This window comes from Mercenaria mercenaria, chromosome 2 (assembly GCF_021730395.1).
Source record: "Mercenaria mercenaria strain notata chromosome 2, MADL_Memer_1, whole genome shotgun sequence".
In the NCBI taxonomy this organism is placed as follows: Eukaryota; Metazoa; Mollusca; class Bivalvia; order Venerida; family Veneridae; genus Mercenaria; species Mercenaria mercenaria.
In genome coordinates, this window is record NC_069362.1 from 26,952,339 (window position 1) to 26,972,212 (window position 19,874).

General features: G+C 37.6%; 1 protein-coding gene across 1 annotated transcript in view; it reads left to right on the forward strand.

Moving 5' to 3' along the window:
• The window catches only part of LOC123562048 (uncharacterized), a 332,465-nt gene that overhangs the window by 185,294 nt on the left and 127,297 nt on the right, over positions 1-19,874 (forward strand). Inside the window, exons 38-41 of the mRNA XM_053524913.1 lie at positions 8,250-8,411; positions 17,283-17,391; positions 18,697-19,007; positions 19,403-19,549. Coding sequence (XP_053380888.1) covers positions 8,250-8,411; positions 17,283-17,391; positions 18,697-19,007; positions 19,403-19,549 — 729 coding nt within the window. The remainder of the gene's footprint in view (positions 1-8,249; positions 8,412-17,282; positions 17,392-18,696; positions 19,008-19,402; positions 19,550-19,874) is intronic.

Sequence of the window (19,874 nt, forward strand, 5' to 3'; positions counted from 1 at the left end):
GGTCAAAAACTAGGTCAGTAGGTCTAAAATTATTAAAATCTTTTGACCTCTCTAGAGGCCATATTTTTCAATGGATCTTCATGAAAATTGATCTGAATGTTCACCTCGATGATATCTAGGTCAGTTTCGAAACTGGGTCACGTGCGGTCAAAAACTAGGCCGGTAGGTATAAAAATAGAAAAACCTTGTGACCTCTCTAGAGGCCATATTTTTCATGAGATCTTCATGAAAATTAGTGAGAATGTTCACCTTGATGATATCTAGGTAAAGTTCAAAACAGGGTCACGTACCTTTGAAAACTAGGTCAATAGGTCAAATAATAGAAAAACCTTGTGACCTCTCTTAGAGACCATATTTTTCAATGGATCTTCATGAAAATTGGTCAGAATTTTTATCTTGTTTGCCTTTACCTAGCAGCGGAAATCTAGTATTAGCGGTCTTATTTATTATTTGAATATCCCGGTTGTTTTAACTTACTTTGATATAATGTTTACACGAGAGATTGTCTACTGCAAGGAAATTCCAGTTACAGTGCCCATGCGCAGAAATTTAGGCCCCTTGAAGGTAGACATCAGTCAATTGATGTTCCCATTTAAAGACGATATTGTAAAAACATTCCGATAGTAATAAAATAAAACAATGAAAGTCAGAAAAAATCGACCTATTAACTATACAATGGCATTAAATCATCAATTAAAAGAAGGAACAAAAATAAATAGGGATTTACCTACGATACCTTCTATCAATCAAATGTTTAGCAGCAGTGCCCGAGTGGTCAGGGCGTTAGACTACCAGTTTTGAGAACAGTCGTGTTCTTTTTATAAAAAAGTTGTATTAAAAATTCTTAATTTCTTTTTTGTAATATTACCAGTCCGCTCAATACGTCCCGTCATTTTTAGCGTGACGTTGCAAACGTCATTCAAACGTAATTAGACGTAACTGTAATGAGCGTATTATAAATCTAGCGTTTGTTACATTTTTAGCTCGACTATTCGAAGAATAAGTAGAGCTATCCTACTCACCACGGCGTCGGCTTCACACCCTGGTTAAGTTTTTCGTACCAGTCCACATTTTGACAAAGTCTTTTGAGATAAAGCTTTGAAACTTTCAACACTAGTTTACCATCACAATAACTCTGTCAAGCATTTCGACTGAATTATGGCCCCTTTTTGACTTAGAAATCTTGCTTAAGTTTTTCTTACCAGTTCATATTTTGACAAAGTCTTTTGAGATAAAGCTTTGAAACTTTCAACACTTGTTTACCATCACCATGTCCAGTTGCAGGCAAGAGTCAAAACTCCATCAAGCATTTTGGCTGACTTATGGCCCCTTCTGACTTAGAAATCTTGGTTAAGTTTTTCGTACCAGTTTATATTTTGTGTAAAGTGTGTGACATATGGCTTTGAAACTTTTATATCTTGTTTAGTATTATAGTCTCTATCAATAGGCAAGAGTACATAACTCTGTCTTCTTTTTTGGCTGAATTATGGCCCTTTTTGAACTTGGAAATAGGTTCTGTTTTTGTATATGTCCGTGTTTTGTCAAGACTATTTGACATATGGCTTTTAAACTTTAAACACTTGTTTATCATTATGATTTCCATCTGTATGCAAGAGTACATAACCCTGACAACTATTTTGGCTGAATTATGGCCCTTTTTGGACTTTGAATTTTTTGTCAAAACTATTTGAACTGTGGCTTTGAAACTTTTAACACTAGTATATCAACATGATTTGCATCTGTAGGCAAGTGTACATAACTCTTTCAACTATTTTGACTGAATTATGACCCTTTTTGGACTTGGAAATTAGTTAAATTTTTTAAACACGTCCATTTTTTGCCTAACATATAGCTTAACATATTTGCCATCATGGTCACACAGTGCAAGACTAATCGAAATCCACGAATACAGGAACATTTTTTGTTTAATCCATTTTTTTCTTTTGTCTGAAAATCTGTGGAAATATTTTGACCCCATTCTTCAATCAATTCTTCGAATAGTCGAGCGCGCTGTCATCTGACAGCTCTTGTTGATATATACTTTTCAAATCGTCTTAGAATTACGTTCTAATTTTGAATATATATAACGAAACTGGAAATGTTTGCTTTTACAGAAAGGTTACAACTGTTACAATGAAAGGTCCAGAAAACTACTTGGACTTACTGAGATATTGATGGAATTAATTGCCCCTTTTGAGGCCTCATCTACATTTGTGTTATGAACACAAGTGTAATACAAATTCTGCATGGTGTTAATGAAGAACCTAGCTTTTTTCTGTGAAAATTTTATGTTTCTACTATGTTTTGTTTGAAAGTTACTGGCAAAAAAATAGCGATTTCGGTCCGGAAACTTTTGGGAAACCTGTACTTTATGGACTTCAAGTAAGCAAATTATATGCCAAAATTTTCAGATGAGCATTTTGCTTTCGATATGAATAATACTATTTTCTTTTTACTCATTTTCAATTGTTACAGTGTTGCATAACATGCATAAAAATTTAGAAATAGGAAATGCTTGCAAGTGTTAATTTTCCAAAGTCTCAGATCAGTGAAAAAGTTCAGTGTTATCAGAAGGTGGCATTCTAATTTGTTCAAGGATTCAGAAACTGTTCAGTTTAAGAGACTGAGACTTCTGTTACAACACTTCCTCCTTTCATGATGAAAATAACAGCAGTTTATAGACATGTACTGTAAACATAATTGTTACCCTCTAGATTTTTGGCCCTAGCCCATATTTCTTTTAATGGTGAGGTCAGGCACGTAGATTTCACTTGTCCATATGTCCCTCTCTCCATCCATCTGTCTGTTTTGTGCATACCTCTTAAAAATATTTGACCCAGAGTCATGAAACCTCACAGGATTGTCATTCAGCGTGTGAAGTTTTGTACTTGGTGTTTTAATTGGGATATCACTTTGCCAAATCTGAGTTATAGCCCTTGACTAAATAAAAAATGTGCAAACAAGGGCTTAAAAGTTTGTGTCACATGTATCTCAAGAAGTATTAGACCTGTGAGTCTGAAACATTAGAGAATATTATTCAGCATTTGAAGTTGTGCACCTGGGTTTTTGTTTGAGACTTCATTCAGCCAGACCATTGTTATGGTCCATGATTATAAATGTGTCACACATATCTTAAAACTTATTTGACCTAGGGTCATGAAACATTACAGAAGTACTACTCAGCATGTGAAGCTATTCACAAGGTGTTTTGTTTGGGGTTTGTTTTGGTCAGGAAAGAATTATGGTCCCAGAATAAGTAAACAGTATGCATAAAAGGTCAGACAAACTTGTATTGTGATCTGTCTTAAAGAACTTGACTGGATTCATAAAACATTAGAGGATTGTTATAGAGTATGTGAAGTTGTACACGAGGTGTTCAGTTCTGAATTTCACTCAACCAGACCATGATTATGGTATTTGATTTTAGTAGATCAAATTAGGCATTTTTAGCTTGACTATAAGTATATGGAGAGCTATCCTACTTACCACGTCGTCTGTGTCTTTCTGCATAGGTTAAAGTTTTCTAGCTCATCTGATTTTTGGAAAAAAAATTGATAATCGCAGTGTCAGCATTGGCGTAGCCTGGTTAGGTTTTATATTTAGGTCAGCTTTTCTCTTAAAGGATCAAAGCTATTGCTTTAAAACTTGCAACACTTGTTCAGCATCAATAGCTGACTTTGTACAGCAAGAAACATAACCCCATCCTGCTTTTTGCAAGAATTATGACCCCTTTTGGACTTAGAATATCAGATTTCTAGGTTAAGTTTTATGTTAAGGTCAACTTTTCTCCTAAACTATCAATTTGAAAGCTATTGCTTTGAAACTTGCAACACACTTGTTCAACATCAATAGCTGACTCTGTACAGCAAGAAACATAACTCCATCCTGCTTTTTGCAAGAATTATGACCCCTTTTGGACTTAGAATATCAGATTTCTAGGTTAAGTTTTATGTTAAGGTCAACTTTTTTCCTAAACTATCAATTTGAAAGCTATTGCTTTGAAACTTGCAACACTTGTTCAACATCAATAGCTGACTCTGTACAGCAAGAAACATAACTCCATCCTGCTTTTTGCAAGAATTATGACCCCTTTTGGATTTAGAATATCAGATTTCTAGGTTAAGTTTTATGTTAAGGTCAACTTTTCTCCTAAACTATCAATTTGAAAGCTATTGCTTTGAAACTTGCAACACACTTGTTCAACATCAATAGCTGACCCTGTACAGCAAGAAACATAACTCCATCCTGCTTTTTGCAAGAATTATGACCCCTTTTGGATTTAGAATATCAGATTTCTAGGTTAAGTTTTATGTTAAGGTCAACTTTTCTCCTAAACTATCAATTTGAAAGCTATTGCTTTGAAACTTGCAACACACTTGTTCAACATCAATAGCTGACTCTGTACAGCAAGAAACATAACTCCATCCTCCCTTTTGCAAGAATTACGGCCCCTTTTGCACTTAAAAGTCAGATTTCTTGGTTAAGTTTTGTGTTTAGGTCAGCTTTTCTCCTTAGCTATCAATGCTATTGCTTTAATACATGCAACCCTTATTAACCATCAAGAGTTGTCTCTGTATAGCAAGAAACATACTTCTGTCCTGCTTTTTGCAAGAATTATAGCCCCTTTTGGATTTAGAAAATATCAGATTTCTTGGTTAAGTTTATGTTTGGGTCAACATTTCTTCTTAATGGTCAGTTTTTAGCTATTTCTTTAAAGCTTGGAGAGCAGTTATTTGCCATTAAAAGCTGACTCTGAACAGAAAGTATCATACTCTACATTGCTTTTTGCAAGAATTATTGTGGCCTCTTTTGGACTTGGAAATTCATGGGTATGACAATATTTCTATCATACAGAGACAAAAAAATCTGAAGTCTGCACCTGCAAGGTGGTGCCCTTGTTTACACTTTCTCTTTTTTATACCTCCACAAAACATGTAGGGGGGAGGGGGAGTGCTAAATAGGAGTAAGTTTTGTCGCGTCCCGTCCCATGCTGAAATCTGTATCTCAGTTATTACTACATGGATTTGATTCAAACTTAAAACAGGTGTTCCACCTTATCACCGACAAAATATGACACGAGGTGCATAAATCTGACACCAATTTTTCTTGAGTTATGCCCCTATTTTCTTAGAATTTAAGGTTGATTTTGATGCATCTTCGCTATATCTCAGTTATTACTGAATAGATTTAATTCAAACTTAAAATGGATATTCCACCTTGTCTCCCACATCATGTGACACAAGGTGCATAACTCTGACACAAATATTTCATGAGTGATGCCCCTTTTACTTAGAATTTAAGGTTAATTTTGATGCATTTTTACTATATCTCAGTTATTACTAAATGAATTTGATTCAGACTTAAAATAGATGTTCCACCCTATCACCCACATCATGTGACACAAGGTGCATAACTCTGACAACAATGTTTTCATGAATTATGCTCCCTTTTTACTTTGAATTTAAAGTTAATTTTGATGCTTTTTCCCTATATCTCAGTTATTAGGAAATGCCTTTGTTTTAAACTTGAAGTAGTTCTTCCACATCATCACCCACATCATAAAACACAAGGTCCATAACTCTTGCACCAATTTTTCATGAATTATCCCCTTCTTTTACTTAGCATTTCAGATTAAAGTTTTGATGCACTTCCACTTTCTCAGTTATTTCTAAATGGATTTGATTCAAACTTAAAATAATTGTTCCACCAAATCACCCACATCATATGACACGAGGTGCATAACTCTAGCACCATTATTATGTCTCCCACCTTACAGTGGTGTGGGAGACATATTGATTTACTCCGGTCTGTGTGTCTGTCACAAAGCTTGTCCGCACTCTTAAGTGGAACATTTCTCATACGAATTTCACCAAACTTGAACAAAATGTGTATTACATGACCTCGGCTAAGTTCGATAACTACCAAATCTGCCCAGGCACTTTTGAATTATGACCCTTGAATTACTGATTGGGTCCACTCGTCCAAGCCATCTAATTGGGTCCACTTGCTAAACCATCTAGAGAAACTAGACATTTTTATGCCCCCGAAGGGAGGCATATAGTTTTTGAACCGTCTGTCTGTCGGTCTGTCGGTCTGTCTGCATTTTTCGTGTCCGGTCCATATCTTTGTCATCGATGGATGGATTTTCAAATAACTTGGCATGAATGTGTACCACAGTAAGACGACGTGTCGCTCGCAAGACCCAGGTCCGTAGCTCAAAGGTCAAGGTCACACTTAGACATTAAAGGTTATTGCATTGATGGGCGTGTCCGGTCCATATCTTTGTCATCGATGGATGGATTTTCAAATAACTTGGCATGAATGTGTACCACAGTAAGACGACGTGTCGCGCGCAAGACCCAGGTCCGTATCTCAAAGGTCAAGGTCACACTTAGACATTAAATGATAGTGCATTGATGGGCGTGTCCGGTCCATATCTTTGTCATCGATGGATGGATTTTCAAATAACTTGGCATGAATGTGTACCACAGTAAGACGACGTGTCTTGCGCAAGACCCAGGTCCGTAGCTCAAAGGTCAAGGTCACACTTAGATGTTAAAGGTCTTTTTTCATGATAGTGCATTGATGGGCGTGTCTGGTCTATATCTTTGTCATTCATGCATGGATTTTAAAATAACTATGCATATATGTGTGACACAGTAAGACGACGTGTCGCGCCCAAGACCTAGCTCCGTAGGTCAAAGGTCCTAAACTCGAACATCGGCCATAACTATTCATTTAAAGTGCCATCAGGGGCATGTGTCATCCTATGGAGACAGCTCTTGTTCATAGGGGCAGTTGTGGGAGACATGCACTTTTCTCAAAAGCATCTCTAGTTTTATGAATTATGCTCCTTTTTCATTATACTTACTTAGCGTTTTGATACACTTTATCTTTATCTCTCGAGCGTGTTGTTTCCTGTGACAGCGGTTGTTATGCCCCCTTCAAAGGTGGAGGGGTATATTGTTTTGCAGATGTCGGTCAGTCGGTCGGTCAGTATGTAGACCAATCCATTTCCGAATGATAACTCAAGAATGCTTTGGCTTAGGTTCATGAAAGTTGATAGGGAGGTTGGTCATCACCAGCAGATGACCCCTATTGATTTTGGGGTCATTAGGTCGAAGGTCATGGTCACAGTGACCTGGAATAGTTAAAACAGTTTCCAGATGATATCTCAAGAACGCTTGAGCCTAGGATCATGAAAGTTGATAGGGAGGTTGGTCATGACCAGCAGTTGACCCCTATTGATTTTGAGGTTGGTAGGAGAAAGTGACCCCGAACAGTTAAACAGTTTCTTGGTGATAACTCCAGAATGCTTAAGCCTAGGCTCATGAAAGTTAATAGGGAGGTTGGTCATCACTAGCAGATGACATATATTGATTTTGAAATTAGTAGGCCAAAGGTCAAGGTCACAGTGACCAGGAACAGTGAAACAGTTTCTGGACGATAACTTGAAAACGCTTGGGCATAGGATCAGGAAAATTGATAGGGAGGTTGTTAATGAGCAGCTGATGGCCCCTACTGATTTTGAGGTCATTAGATCAAAGGTGAAAGTCATATTGGCAAGGAACAGTTAATTGGTTTCCGGACAATAACTCAAGAACGTTTGGGTCAAGGATCATGAAAGTTGATAGAGAGGTTAATCATGACCAGCAAATGATTACTATTGATTTTGAGGTCAGTAGGGCAAAGGTGAAGGTTACAGTGACCCAGAACAGTGAAACTGTTTCCAGACAATTGCTTGAGAATGTTTGTGCCTAGGATCACGAAACTTGATAGGGATATTGGTCATGACTTGTAAATGACCCCAGAAGGCCAAAGGTCAAGGCCACATTGACCGGGAACAGTTAAACGCTTTCCGGGTGATAACTTACGAACACTTGGGTCTAGGATCACGAAACTTAATAGGGAGGTTGATCATGACCAGCAGATGACCCTTGTTGATTTTGAAAGGTCAAGGTCACATTGAACCAGAACAGTAGAACTTCCGTTTACAGTGAGCAAATAATTTCTGTTCCTTGTGCAGTTACTGAATGCATCAAGGGGGGCATTTCATGTTCTATGGGCTCTTGTTTAAAATAAATGGCATTGAAGTGAAACTTAAACATTTGAGGAAATACATGCTTTGAAATACAGTTGTCAGCAGGACATGTACAGTTAGTTTTGGGTGCATTCAGAGATAAAACCAATAGGTTTACATGTTGTTATTGGCTAATGTTATGTAATTGTTGATGTTCAATGTATTTCAGAACCATGTGACAGTGGTTATGAAATTGGGGCTGATGGTAGGTGTAAGGTATGTGATGTTGGAAAGTACAGAGATAAAACTGAGAGTTACTTATGTCAGGCTTGCTCAGCGGACTCAACAACTGAATCCACTGGATCTACTTCAGTGGCTGATTGTACTATAAGTAAGTTTGTAGTGAGATTAATTCTGTTTCTATTATTAGCTCACCTGAGCATGAAGTGCTCAAGGTAAGGTATTGTGACCATTTATTGTCTGGCGTCTGTGGACAAATATCGTGCATAGTCCTTAAACATTTGTCTTGTGAACACTCTAGAAGCCACAGATGTGACCCAATCTTAATGAAACTTGGTCAGAATGTTTGTCTTGATAATTTCTAGGTCAAGTTTGAAACTGAGTCATGTTTGTTCAAATTCTAGGTCAGTAGACCAGATCATAGGAAAAGTGTGAACACTCTAGAGGCTACAGTTGTGACTCAGTCTTTATGAAGCTTCGTTAGAATGTTTGTATGATTTCTAGATTAGTTTGAATCTGGGTTAGGTGGGGTCAGAAACTAGGTCACCCATTTAAATCAAAGGAATAGCTTGTGAATACTCTAGAGGCCATAGTTGTGAATCAATCTTTATGAAACTTCATCAGAATCTTTGTCTTGATGATCTGTAGGTCAGTTTTGAAACCTCGGTCATGTCGGTTCAAAACTAGGTCACTAGGCCAGATCAGAGGAAAAGCTTGATAACACTCTAGAGGCCACAGTTGTAATTCAATATTTATAAAGCTTAGTAAGAGTGTTTGTCTTGATAACTTCAAGGTCAAGTTAGAATCTGGATCATGTTTGGTTAAAAACTAGGTCACCCAATCAAATCAAAGAAAAGGCTTATAAACGCTGTAGAGGCCACACTTGTGACTCAGTCTTCGTGAAGTTTGTCAGAATGTTTGTCTCGATGATCTGTAGGTCATGTTTGAAACTGGGTAGTGTTGGGTCAAAAACCAGGTCACTAGGCCAGATCAAAGAGGAATCTTGTTAACATTCTAGAGACCACAATTTAACTTTGAAACTCATGAGAATTGGATGATTTCAGATCTGGGTGACGTAGGGTCAGAAACTGGGTTACTAGGTCAAATCAAAGGAAAAGCTTGTATACACTGAGAGGCCATGGTTTTGCTCCAATCTACTCGAAACTTTGTCATCAGAATGTTTGTTTTCAGGAAATTTTGGACTCAGTCTTTCTGAAGCTTGGTCAGAATGTCTGTCTTAATGATCAGTAGGTCAACTTTGAAACTGGGTCATATTGGGTCAAAAACTAGGTCACTAGGCCAGATGAAAGGGAAATCTTTTTAACACTCTAGAGACCACAATATAACTTTGAAACTCAAGAGAATTGGTCAGAATGTTTGTCTTGATGACTTCTAGGTTAACTTTGGAACTGGGTCAATTTGAGTCAGAAACTAGGTCACTAGGTCATACAAAAGGAAAAGCTTGTTAATACTCTAGAGGTCGCAGTTGTGACTCAGTCTTAATGAAACTTTGCCAGGATATTTGTCTTGATGATTTCTTGGTCAGGATTGAATCTGGGTCAAATTGGGTCGAAAGCTAGGTCTTAGATGATTTCAAATCTGGGTGATGTAGGGTCAGAAACTAGGTTACTAGGTCAAATCCAAGGAAAAGCTTGTATACTCTCTAAGAAGCACTTTTTTGCTCCAGTCTTCCTGAAACTTTGTCAGAATGTTTGTTTTTATGAAATTTTAGACATGTTCAAATCTGGGTTATGTAGGATAAAAAACTAGGTCACTAGGTCAAATCAGAGAAAATGCTTGTTTTCACTCAAGAGGCTATGTTTTTTGGTCCATTCTTTATGAAAATTTGTCAGAATAATTGTCTGCATGAAATCATTAGGTAAAACATTTTTACACTGTTAAGGTGTGTATTCAGGTGAGCGACCCAGGGTCATTTAGGCCTTCTTGTCAGTAAAAGCACTCAGAATACAACCAGATGTATTAATTGTGAGTAGCAAAATTAATGGTCCTTTACTGCCAGTGGTGGCCATATTTTCTGACAAACCATCTCCGGTTACTTAGTTGCCAATTAACTAGAGACAAAGAATAGGGTCATCTATACAAATACATTTAACTATAACATCCACAGTCTTAACATGCCTTCAAATTGATTGATATAAACAATAATCATTATATCAGCCCACAACCAAAATGACTGCACCCAGTAAAATCTATGAATATCAGCAGTGTGGCAATTTCCTTGACATGGGTAATAAGCCTAAAAAGTGTCTGTTTATGAAAACAAAAATGTACTGTAATGATTATTATAAGAATCAACATTAAAATTTTGTGGTTGTATATGTTTGAGTGGGCAAAGGATTGGTTATACAGTACCAAGAACTGTATGAAATGCCAGTCATATTTTGTACAAGGAACAAAGTCCTACATTAAACTGCTTGAAAAATCTAGATCTCACCAAAGCTGTCAGGCAGTTCATGAGGCCAAGGGCAAACCTTATAGTCAGTCTCGGGCAGCTAATGTTGTCCAGAAGTTAAATGATAAGAAGTTTAACCTTTACTCTGCTAAATTTCTAAAACGGACTGGTCTGTCATTCAATTTGGGCAGTACAATTTATTTTTCAAAGGGGTGTTCACTTAAAATTTGCTAACAGCAAAGGAAACAGTTCAGACCAAGGTGATAACTTATCCAGGAGGTAAAAGAATTGCCACTGGGTGAGATGAGGCTGTTGTTATCCTAGATGATGAGCATAAGAGCTACCCTCAATACTGACTTATCAAGGAGGTGAAAGAATTGCCACTGGGTGAGGCTGTTGTTGTACTTGATGATAAGCATAGTAGCTACCCTCAATACTGACTTATCAAGGAGGTGAAAGAATTGCCACTGGGTGAGGCTGTTGTTATCCTAGATGATAAGCATAGAAACTACCCTCAATACTGACTTATCAAGGAGGTGAAAGAATTGCCACTGGATGAGACTGCTGTTGTACTTGATGATGAGCATAGTAGCTACCCTCAATACTGACTTATCAAGGAGGTGAAAGAATTGCCACTGGATGAGGCTGTTGTTAATCTAGATGATAAGCATAGAAACTACCCTCAATACTGACTTATCAAGGAGGTGAAAGAATTGCCACTGGATGAGACTGCTGTTGTACTTGATGATGAGCATAGTAGCTACCCTCAATACTGACTTACCAAGGAGGTGAAAGAATTGCCACTGGATGAGACTGTTGTTGTACTTGATGATGAGCATAGTAGCTACCCTCAATACTGACTTATCAAGGAGGTGAAAGAATTGCCACTGGGTGAGGCTGTTGTTATCCTAGATGATGAGCATAGAAACTACCCTCAATACTGACTTATCAAGGAGGTGAAAGAATTGCCACTGGATGAGACTGCTGTTGTACTTGATGATGAGCATAGTAGCTACCCTCAGTACTGACTTATCAAGGAGGTGAAAGAATTGCCACTGGATGAGGCTGTTGTTAATCTAGATGATAAGCATAGAAACTACCCTCAATACTGACTTATCAAGGAGATGAAAGAATTGCCACTGGGTGAGGCTGTTGTTATCCTAGATGATAAGCATAGAAACTACCCTCAATACTGACTTATCAAGGAGGTGAAAGAATTGCCACTGGATGAGACTGCTGTTGTACTTGATGATGAGCATAGTAGCTACCCTCAATACTGACTTATCAAGGAGGTGAAAGAATTGCCACTGGGTGAGGCTGTTGTTATCCTAGATGATAAGCGTAGTAGCTACCCTCAATACTGACTTATCTAGGAGGTGAAAGAATTGCCACTGGATGAGACTGTTGTTGTACTTGATGATGAGCATAGTATCTGCCCTCAATACTGACTTATCAAGGAGGTGAAAGAATTGCCACTGGGTGAGTCTGTTGTTATCCTAGATGATCAGCATAGAAGCTACCCTCAATACTGACTTATCAAGGAGGTGAAAGAATTGCCACTGGATGAGACTGTTCTTATACCCCCACCAAACATGTTTGAGGGGGGTATATAGGAGTCAGTTTTGTCGCGTCACGTCCCGTCCCGTCGCGTCCCGAAATCTATTATCTCAGTTATTACCAAATGGATTTGATTCAAACTTAAAATACATGTTCCACCTTATCACCCACATCATGTGACACAAGTTGCATAACTCTTGACACCAAGTTTTCATGAATTATGTCCCCCTTTACTTAGAATTTAAGGTTAATTTTGTTGTATTTTCACTATATCTCAGTTATTACTAAATGGATTTGATTCAAACTTAAAATAGATGTTCCACCTCATCACCCACATCATGTGACATAAGGTGCATAACTCTGACACCATTTGTTTTATGAATTATGCCCCTTTTTACTTAGAATTTAAGGTTGATTTTGATGTATTTTCACTTTATCTCAGTTACTTCTGAATGGATTTGATTCAAACTTAAAATAGATGTTCCACCTCATCACCCACATCATGTGCCCACATCATGTGACACAAGGTGCATAACTCTGACACCAAGTTTTCATGAATTATGTCCCCTTTTACTTAGAATTTAAGGTTAATTTTGTTGTATTTTCACTATATCTCAGTTATTACCAAATGGATTTGATTCAGACTTAAAATAGTTGTTCCACCTCATCACCCAGATGATGTGACATAAGGTGCTTAACTCTGACATCAATTTTTTATGAATTATGTCCCCTTTTACTTTAAATTTAAGGTTGATTTTGATGTATTTTCATTATATCTCAATTATTACAAAATGGATTTGATTCAAACTTAAAATAGATGTTCCACCTCATCACCCACATCATGTGACACAAGGTGCATAACTCTGACACCAATTTTTCATGAATTATGCCCCTTTTTACTTAGAATTTAAGGTTAATTTTGATGTATTGTCACTATAGCTCAATTACTACTGAATGGATTTGATTCAGACTTAAAATAGATGTCCACCTCATCACCCACATCATGTGACACAAGGTGCATAACTCTGACACTATTTTTCTTGAATTGTGTCCCCTTTTACCTAGAATTTAAGGTTAATTTTGATGTATTTTCACTATATCTCATTCTGATTGGCTTAGAGCCAAAGGGAAGTAACCTTTTTTTACCTTTGTACTGAGTTTCTTCCCTTAAATTCAGGAATTAGTCTATTTTTAGAAATCCTATTTTTAGATTTTCAATATTTTAGGTATTTTTCTAACTTTTTTATTATAAGTCCTATGTAAAAAGGAAAAACATTTTTCCGTGGTAACATGGGTCGGTAAGACACTTTTTTGTATTCACTTTTAGTGTATCTCTAATATTAGAGATTTAATATATTTACTAGTATTACTATACTAGTATTATACTAGTATTACTTATATGTGGAAGCCCAGGATGAAGTCCTCCAAAGTATTTTTAAGATTCCTTATGGTTGCCATTCTTCTGTGACAAGACCGTATGGTGGGGGTATGAGTCACTCCTGTGACAGTTCTAGTTGTACTTGATGATGAGCATAGTAGCTACCCTCAATACTGACTTATCAAGGAGGTGAAAGAATTGCCACTGGGTGAGGCTGTTGTTATCCTAGATGAAAAGCATAGAAGCTACCCTCAATACTGACTTATCAAGGAGGTGAAAGAATTGCCACTGGAAGAGACTGTTGTTGTACTTGATGATGAGCATAGTAGCTACCCTCAATACTGACTTATCAAGGAGGTGAAAGAATTGCCACTGGGTGAGGCTGTTGTTATCCTAGATGATAAGCGTAGAAACTACCCTCAATACTGACTTATCAAGGAGGTGAAAGAATTGCCACTGGATGAGACTGCTGTTGTACTTGATGATGAGCATAGTAGCTACCCTCAGTACTGACTTATCAAGGAGGTGAAAGAATTGCCACTGGGTGAGGCTGTTGTTAATCTAGATGATAAGCATAGAAACTACCCTCAATACTGACTTATCAAGGAGGTGAAAGAATTGCCACTGGATGAGACTGTTGTTGTACTTGATGATGAGCATAGTATCCGCCCTCAATACTGACTTATCAAGGAGGTGAAAGAATTGCCGCTGGGTGAGGCTGTTGTTATCCTAGATGATAAGCATAGTAGCTACCCTCAATACTGACTTATCAAGGAGGTGAAAGAATTGCCACCGGATGAGACTGCTGTTGTACTTGATGATAAGCAAAGCTATTTCTCATACTGACTAAACAAGGAGGTGAAAGAATTGCCACTGGATGAGACTGCTGTTGTACTTGATGATGAGCAAAGCTATTTCTCATACTGACTAAACAAGGAGGTGAAAGAATTGCCCTGGATGAGACTGTTGTTGTACATGATGATGAGCATTGTAGCTACCCTCAATACTGACTTATCAAAGAGGTGAAAGAATTGCCACTGGATGAGGCTGTTGTTGTACATGATGATGAGCATAGTAGCTACCCTAAATACTGACTTATCAAGGAAGTGAAAGAATTGCCACTGGATGAGACTGTTGTTGTACATGATGATGAGCATAGTAGCTACCCTCAATACTGACTTATCAAGGAGGTGAAAGAATTGCCACTGGGTGAGGCTGTTGTTGTACATGATGATGAGCATAGTAGCTACCCTCAATACTGACTTGTCAAGGAGGTGAAAGAATTGCCACTGGATGAGACTGTTGTTGTACTTGATGATGAGCATAGTAGCTACCCTCAATACTGACTTATCAAGGAGGTGAAAGAATTGCCACTGGGTGAGGCTGTTGTTATCCTAGATGACAAGCATAGTAGCTACCCTCAATACTGACTTTTCAAGGAGGTGAAAGAATTGCCACTGGATGAGACTGCTGTTGTACTTGATGATGAGCATAGTAGCTACCCTCAATACTGACTTACCAAGGAGGTGAAAGAATTGCCACTGGGTGAGGCTGTTGTTATCCTAGATGATAAGCATGGAAACTACCCTCAATACTGACTTATCAAGGAGGTGAAAGAATTGCCACTGGGTAAGACTGTTGTTGTACTTGATGATGAGCATAGTATCTGCCCTCAGTACTGACTTATCAAGGTGGTGAAAGAATTGCAGCTGGGTGAGGATGTTGTTATCCTAGATGATAAGCATAGTAGCTACCCTCAATACTGACTTATCAAGGAGGTGAAAGAATTGCCACTGGATGAGACTGTTGTTGTACTTGATGATGAGCATAGTATCTGCCCTCAATACGGACTTATCAAGGTGGTGAAAGAATTGCCACTGGGTGAGGCTGTTGTTATCCTAGATGATAAGCATAGTAGCTACCCTCAATACTGACTTATCAAGGAGGTGAAAGAATTGCCACTGGATGAGACTGTTGTTGTACTTGATGATGAGCATAGTATCTGCCCTCAATACTGACTTATCAAGGTGGTGAAAGAATTGCCGCAGGGTGAGGCTGTTGTTGTACATGATGATGAGCATAGTAGCTACCCTCAATACTGACTTATCAAGGAGGTGAAAGAATTGCCACTGGATGAGACTGTTGTTGTACTTGATGATGAGCATAGTAGCTACCCTCAATACTGACTTATCAAGGAAGTGAAAGAATTGCCACTGGGTGAGGCTGTTGTTATCCTAGATGATAAGCATAGAAGCTACCCTCAATACTGACTTATCAAGGAGGTGAAAGAATTGCCACTGGATGAGACTGTTGTTGTACTTGATGATGAGCATAGTAGCTACCCTCAATACTGACTTATCAAGGAGGTGAAAGAATTGCCACTGGATGAGACTGTTGTTGTACATGATGATGAGCATAGTAGCTACCCTCAATACTGACTTATCAAGGAGGTGAAAGAATTGCCACTGGGTGAGGCTGTTGTTATCCTAGATGATGAGCATAGTAGCTACCCTCAATACTGACTTATCAAGGAGGTGAAAGAATTGCCACTGGGTGAGGCTGTTGTTATCCTAGATGAAAAGCATAGAAGCTACCCTCAATACTGACTTATCAAGGAGGTGAAAGAATTGCCACTGGGTGAGGCTGTTGTTATCCTAGATGATAAGCATAGAAGCTACCCTCAATACTGACTTATCAAGGAGGTGAAAGAATTGCCACTGGATGAGACTGCTGTTGTACTTGATGATGAGCATAGTAGCTACCCTCAATACTGACTTATCAAGGAGGTGAAAGAATTGCCACTGGGTGAGGCTGTTGTTATCCTAGATGATAAGCATAGTAGCTACCCTCAATACTGACTTATCAAGGTGGTGAAAGAATTGCCCTGTATGAGACTGCTGTTGTACATGATGATGAGCATAGTAGCTACCCTCAATACTGACTTATCAAGGAGGTGAAAGAATTGCCACTGGGTGAGGCTGTTGTTATCCTAGATGATAAGCATAGAAGCTACCCTCAATACTGACTTATCAAGGAGGTGAAAGAATTGCCAATGGGTGAGGCTGTTGTTATCCTAGATGATAAGCATAGTAGCTACTCTCAATACTGACTTATCAAGGTGGTGAAAGAATTGCCCCAGATGAGACTGTTGTTGTACATGATGATGAGCATAGTAGCTACCCTCAATACTGACTTATCAAGGAGGTGAAAGAATTGCCACTGGGTGAGGCTGTTGTTATCCTAGATGATAAGCATAGTAGCTACCCTCAATACTGACTTATCAAGGTGGTGAAAGAATTGCCCTGTATGAGACTGCTGTTGTACATGATGATGAGCATAGTAGCTACCCTCAATACTGACTTATCAAGGAGGTGAAAGAATTGCCACTGGGTGAGGCTGTTGTTGTACTTGATGATGAGCAAAGCTATTTCTCATACTGACTAAACAAGGAGGAATCAAAACTGCAACTGATCTAAAAAGCTACCCGTTATTGTTCTCGTAGCTAGTCTTGACAAATGACAGTTGCATTTGATTCATACTCTAGTGTGCCATTATTCTAGGAGCACATAGACAGGCTTAAAAACTTGTGACAAATATATTTGAATTACTGCTGAAAAATAAAGTATAACACAGTTAAAAGTTCTATTTACAGAAAATTTGTATACATTTTTCAGAAATCAGATGTGAAAAGCCAATGGACCTTATTTTTGTTATTGATGCTACAGCAAGTATAGGAAATAACTATAATATCCTCAAAGCCTTCTTTTGGAGCTTGGTAGATAAGTAAGTCATCTGTCATCTTTTTTTTCTAATAATTTGAATTTTTATAAACCACATCAAAGAATAGGGGTACTGTAAATTGGGAAGTAATCGTGATGCTGTATTTTTCATGAAATAATTTCACAAATGTCATGCAAATTCAAAATAATTGTGAATATTTATCTTCAGTATCCATTATTTTCTGTAAGTGTCTATTTGGTATATTCAGTATTTGAATCTGAATGATATAATGTTTTCCATTTTCAAGGTTTCTGAACTTGCCATTAGAATTTATATGTAATATTGTAAGGCTAAGCCTAGAATTTTCTAACAAATAAACCAAATGCTATAACTTCTTAAATATATTCTTTCTAATATACATCTAAACATAATAATTTGTTGTGCGCTAGATCCTGTAGTTTTTTTTTTTCAAGACATAGTTGTATTTTGTTCACTGCAACTTCATGGTTCGCACAGGCCATGAAAAGTCATTGAATTTGATGCCTACTCCTTGAAAACTACTTGAATTTTGTAACAGTCAGAAACTACTTGAAAACTACTTGAATTTAGGAAAAAACATACAAAAGATGGCAAATAGTCTTAAATTCGTCGGTTGCGAAGTGAAAACGGACAAACATTATAAACGGACCAAAATAAACTAAAAAACGACGAAAAAAAAACAACCGTTACCGCCATTAGGGCCTGCCACGGAGTCTGCGATAGTATGGTACGGTACTGTACTTTACTGGTTTTATGCTCTTTCAAGTAATTTTCACACTGTGTAATTTATCCGCGATGCGTTGAAGGTAAATCTTGTGTTATATTGTTGAATTTTGTCCTAAATTGGATTTAAATTGGTTATTTCATGTCTCAGCAACAGTGACATCGCGCCCATTTTAGTCCTTGAAAATGGAGGAAAACTACTTGAAAACTCCTTGAAAACTACTTGAATTTTTTTTGGGAAGGTCTGTATGAGCCATGGACTTACTTCGGCCATGACAGAACACTAATCAAACCACTCCCCATGCCTATATGGCACAAAATAATATGTCAATGTAATATTAACATTGCTGTGTTTTAACGAAAACAAACAGGATTTATCATACTAGAATATGACATAGCACTTCCAGAAGGAACCTGTCTACAATATTTTTTTGTTTAAGCTTCTTTTTGTTGTGGGCCTACTTTGTGATGCATTGCTCTCTGGCTGTTTGGGGTGCTCTGTACTTCCGGGATATCATCCCTTACCTTTTATCCTTTATTTCTTAAAATTGTTTGTTTTTACTTAAAACTGTCTGAGGAGTTTAATATTTTTCATTCTAAATGCAGGTTTCAGGTAGGGCTAGATGATGAAACACGTGTAGCAGTTGTAAAGATAGGAGATGGTGATTTACAAGATGATGACTTTTCGCTACTGTCTCAGTCTGTGAACGCAATTGCAGTAAAGGAAAGCATAATCCGTCTCCAAGGTAACGAGCAGGAGACAGACACAGCGGCATCTCTTAAGAAGGTTTATGATATCTTCAAGGCTGAAGGGCGTCCCCAAAAGGATTACCCACATATAGTTTTGGTTGCTACAGATGGGAAATCAAAAAATACTTTGCAGACTAAAAGATATAGCTCCATTTTAAAACTTAATGGTACGTACAAGTTGTCTACCTCATTATTTTTTTTTTACTTTTAATGATAAATCAAGATGTTTGAACTTACTTTCTTAAGCTGTTTGTAAAGACAAGATTTTGTATTACTTTGTCATGCACAAAAACTTTGAAACCAAATATATAAACTCAGAAATGAAATGAAATGAGCCGTGCCATGGGAAAACCAACATAGTGGCTTTGTGACCAGCATGGATCCAGACCAGCCTGTGCATCCACAGACTGGATCCATGCTGGTCGCAAACCCACTATGTTGGTTTTCTCATGGCACGGCTCAAATATGGAGTATAATGTTTTCCTTGCACTATTTCCTACACCATGTGGTCTTCATATAAGATATTTTTAAGAATAGTTTTATTAATGAATGACTGTTTCAGCAATTCACACACTAGTTATCCGCCTTGGTGATAACGTATTTCAACCGGAGATAGATGCACTGGCTTATGATGCAAGCTCTGTATACAAATTTGATACTTACACGGATCTGATCCAGTCTAATTATATACATGAAAGAATATGTGATGGTAAGTGTTCTAAAAATGCTTCTGCAATTTTTTTTGCTTTTATGTAAATTTTATCATTGATGAAACACGTAAAAATCCAGTAGATATTAATTCTTGAGAAGAAATCTTGTCATGACTGTTGTTTTGGTAGCATGCAAACATGCCATTTCCACCTTAATGCAAAGTAGGTCACTTCCTGCGTATTACTGTAGCAATTACTGTAAGTCATCTTAAATTTTCTACTTCCTTTTTATGTGAAAATGAGTGCGTCATTGATCAAAAACATTGTGGTTTAAGTAGGATTGTTCATTGTGTACATAAATGGGATAATAAAGAAATAAACACG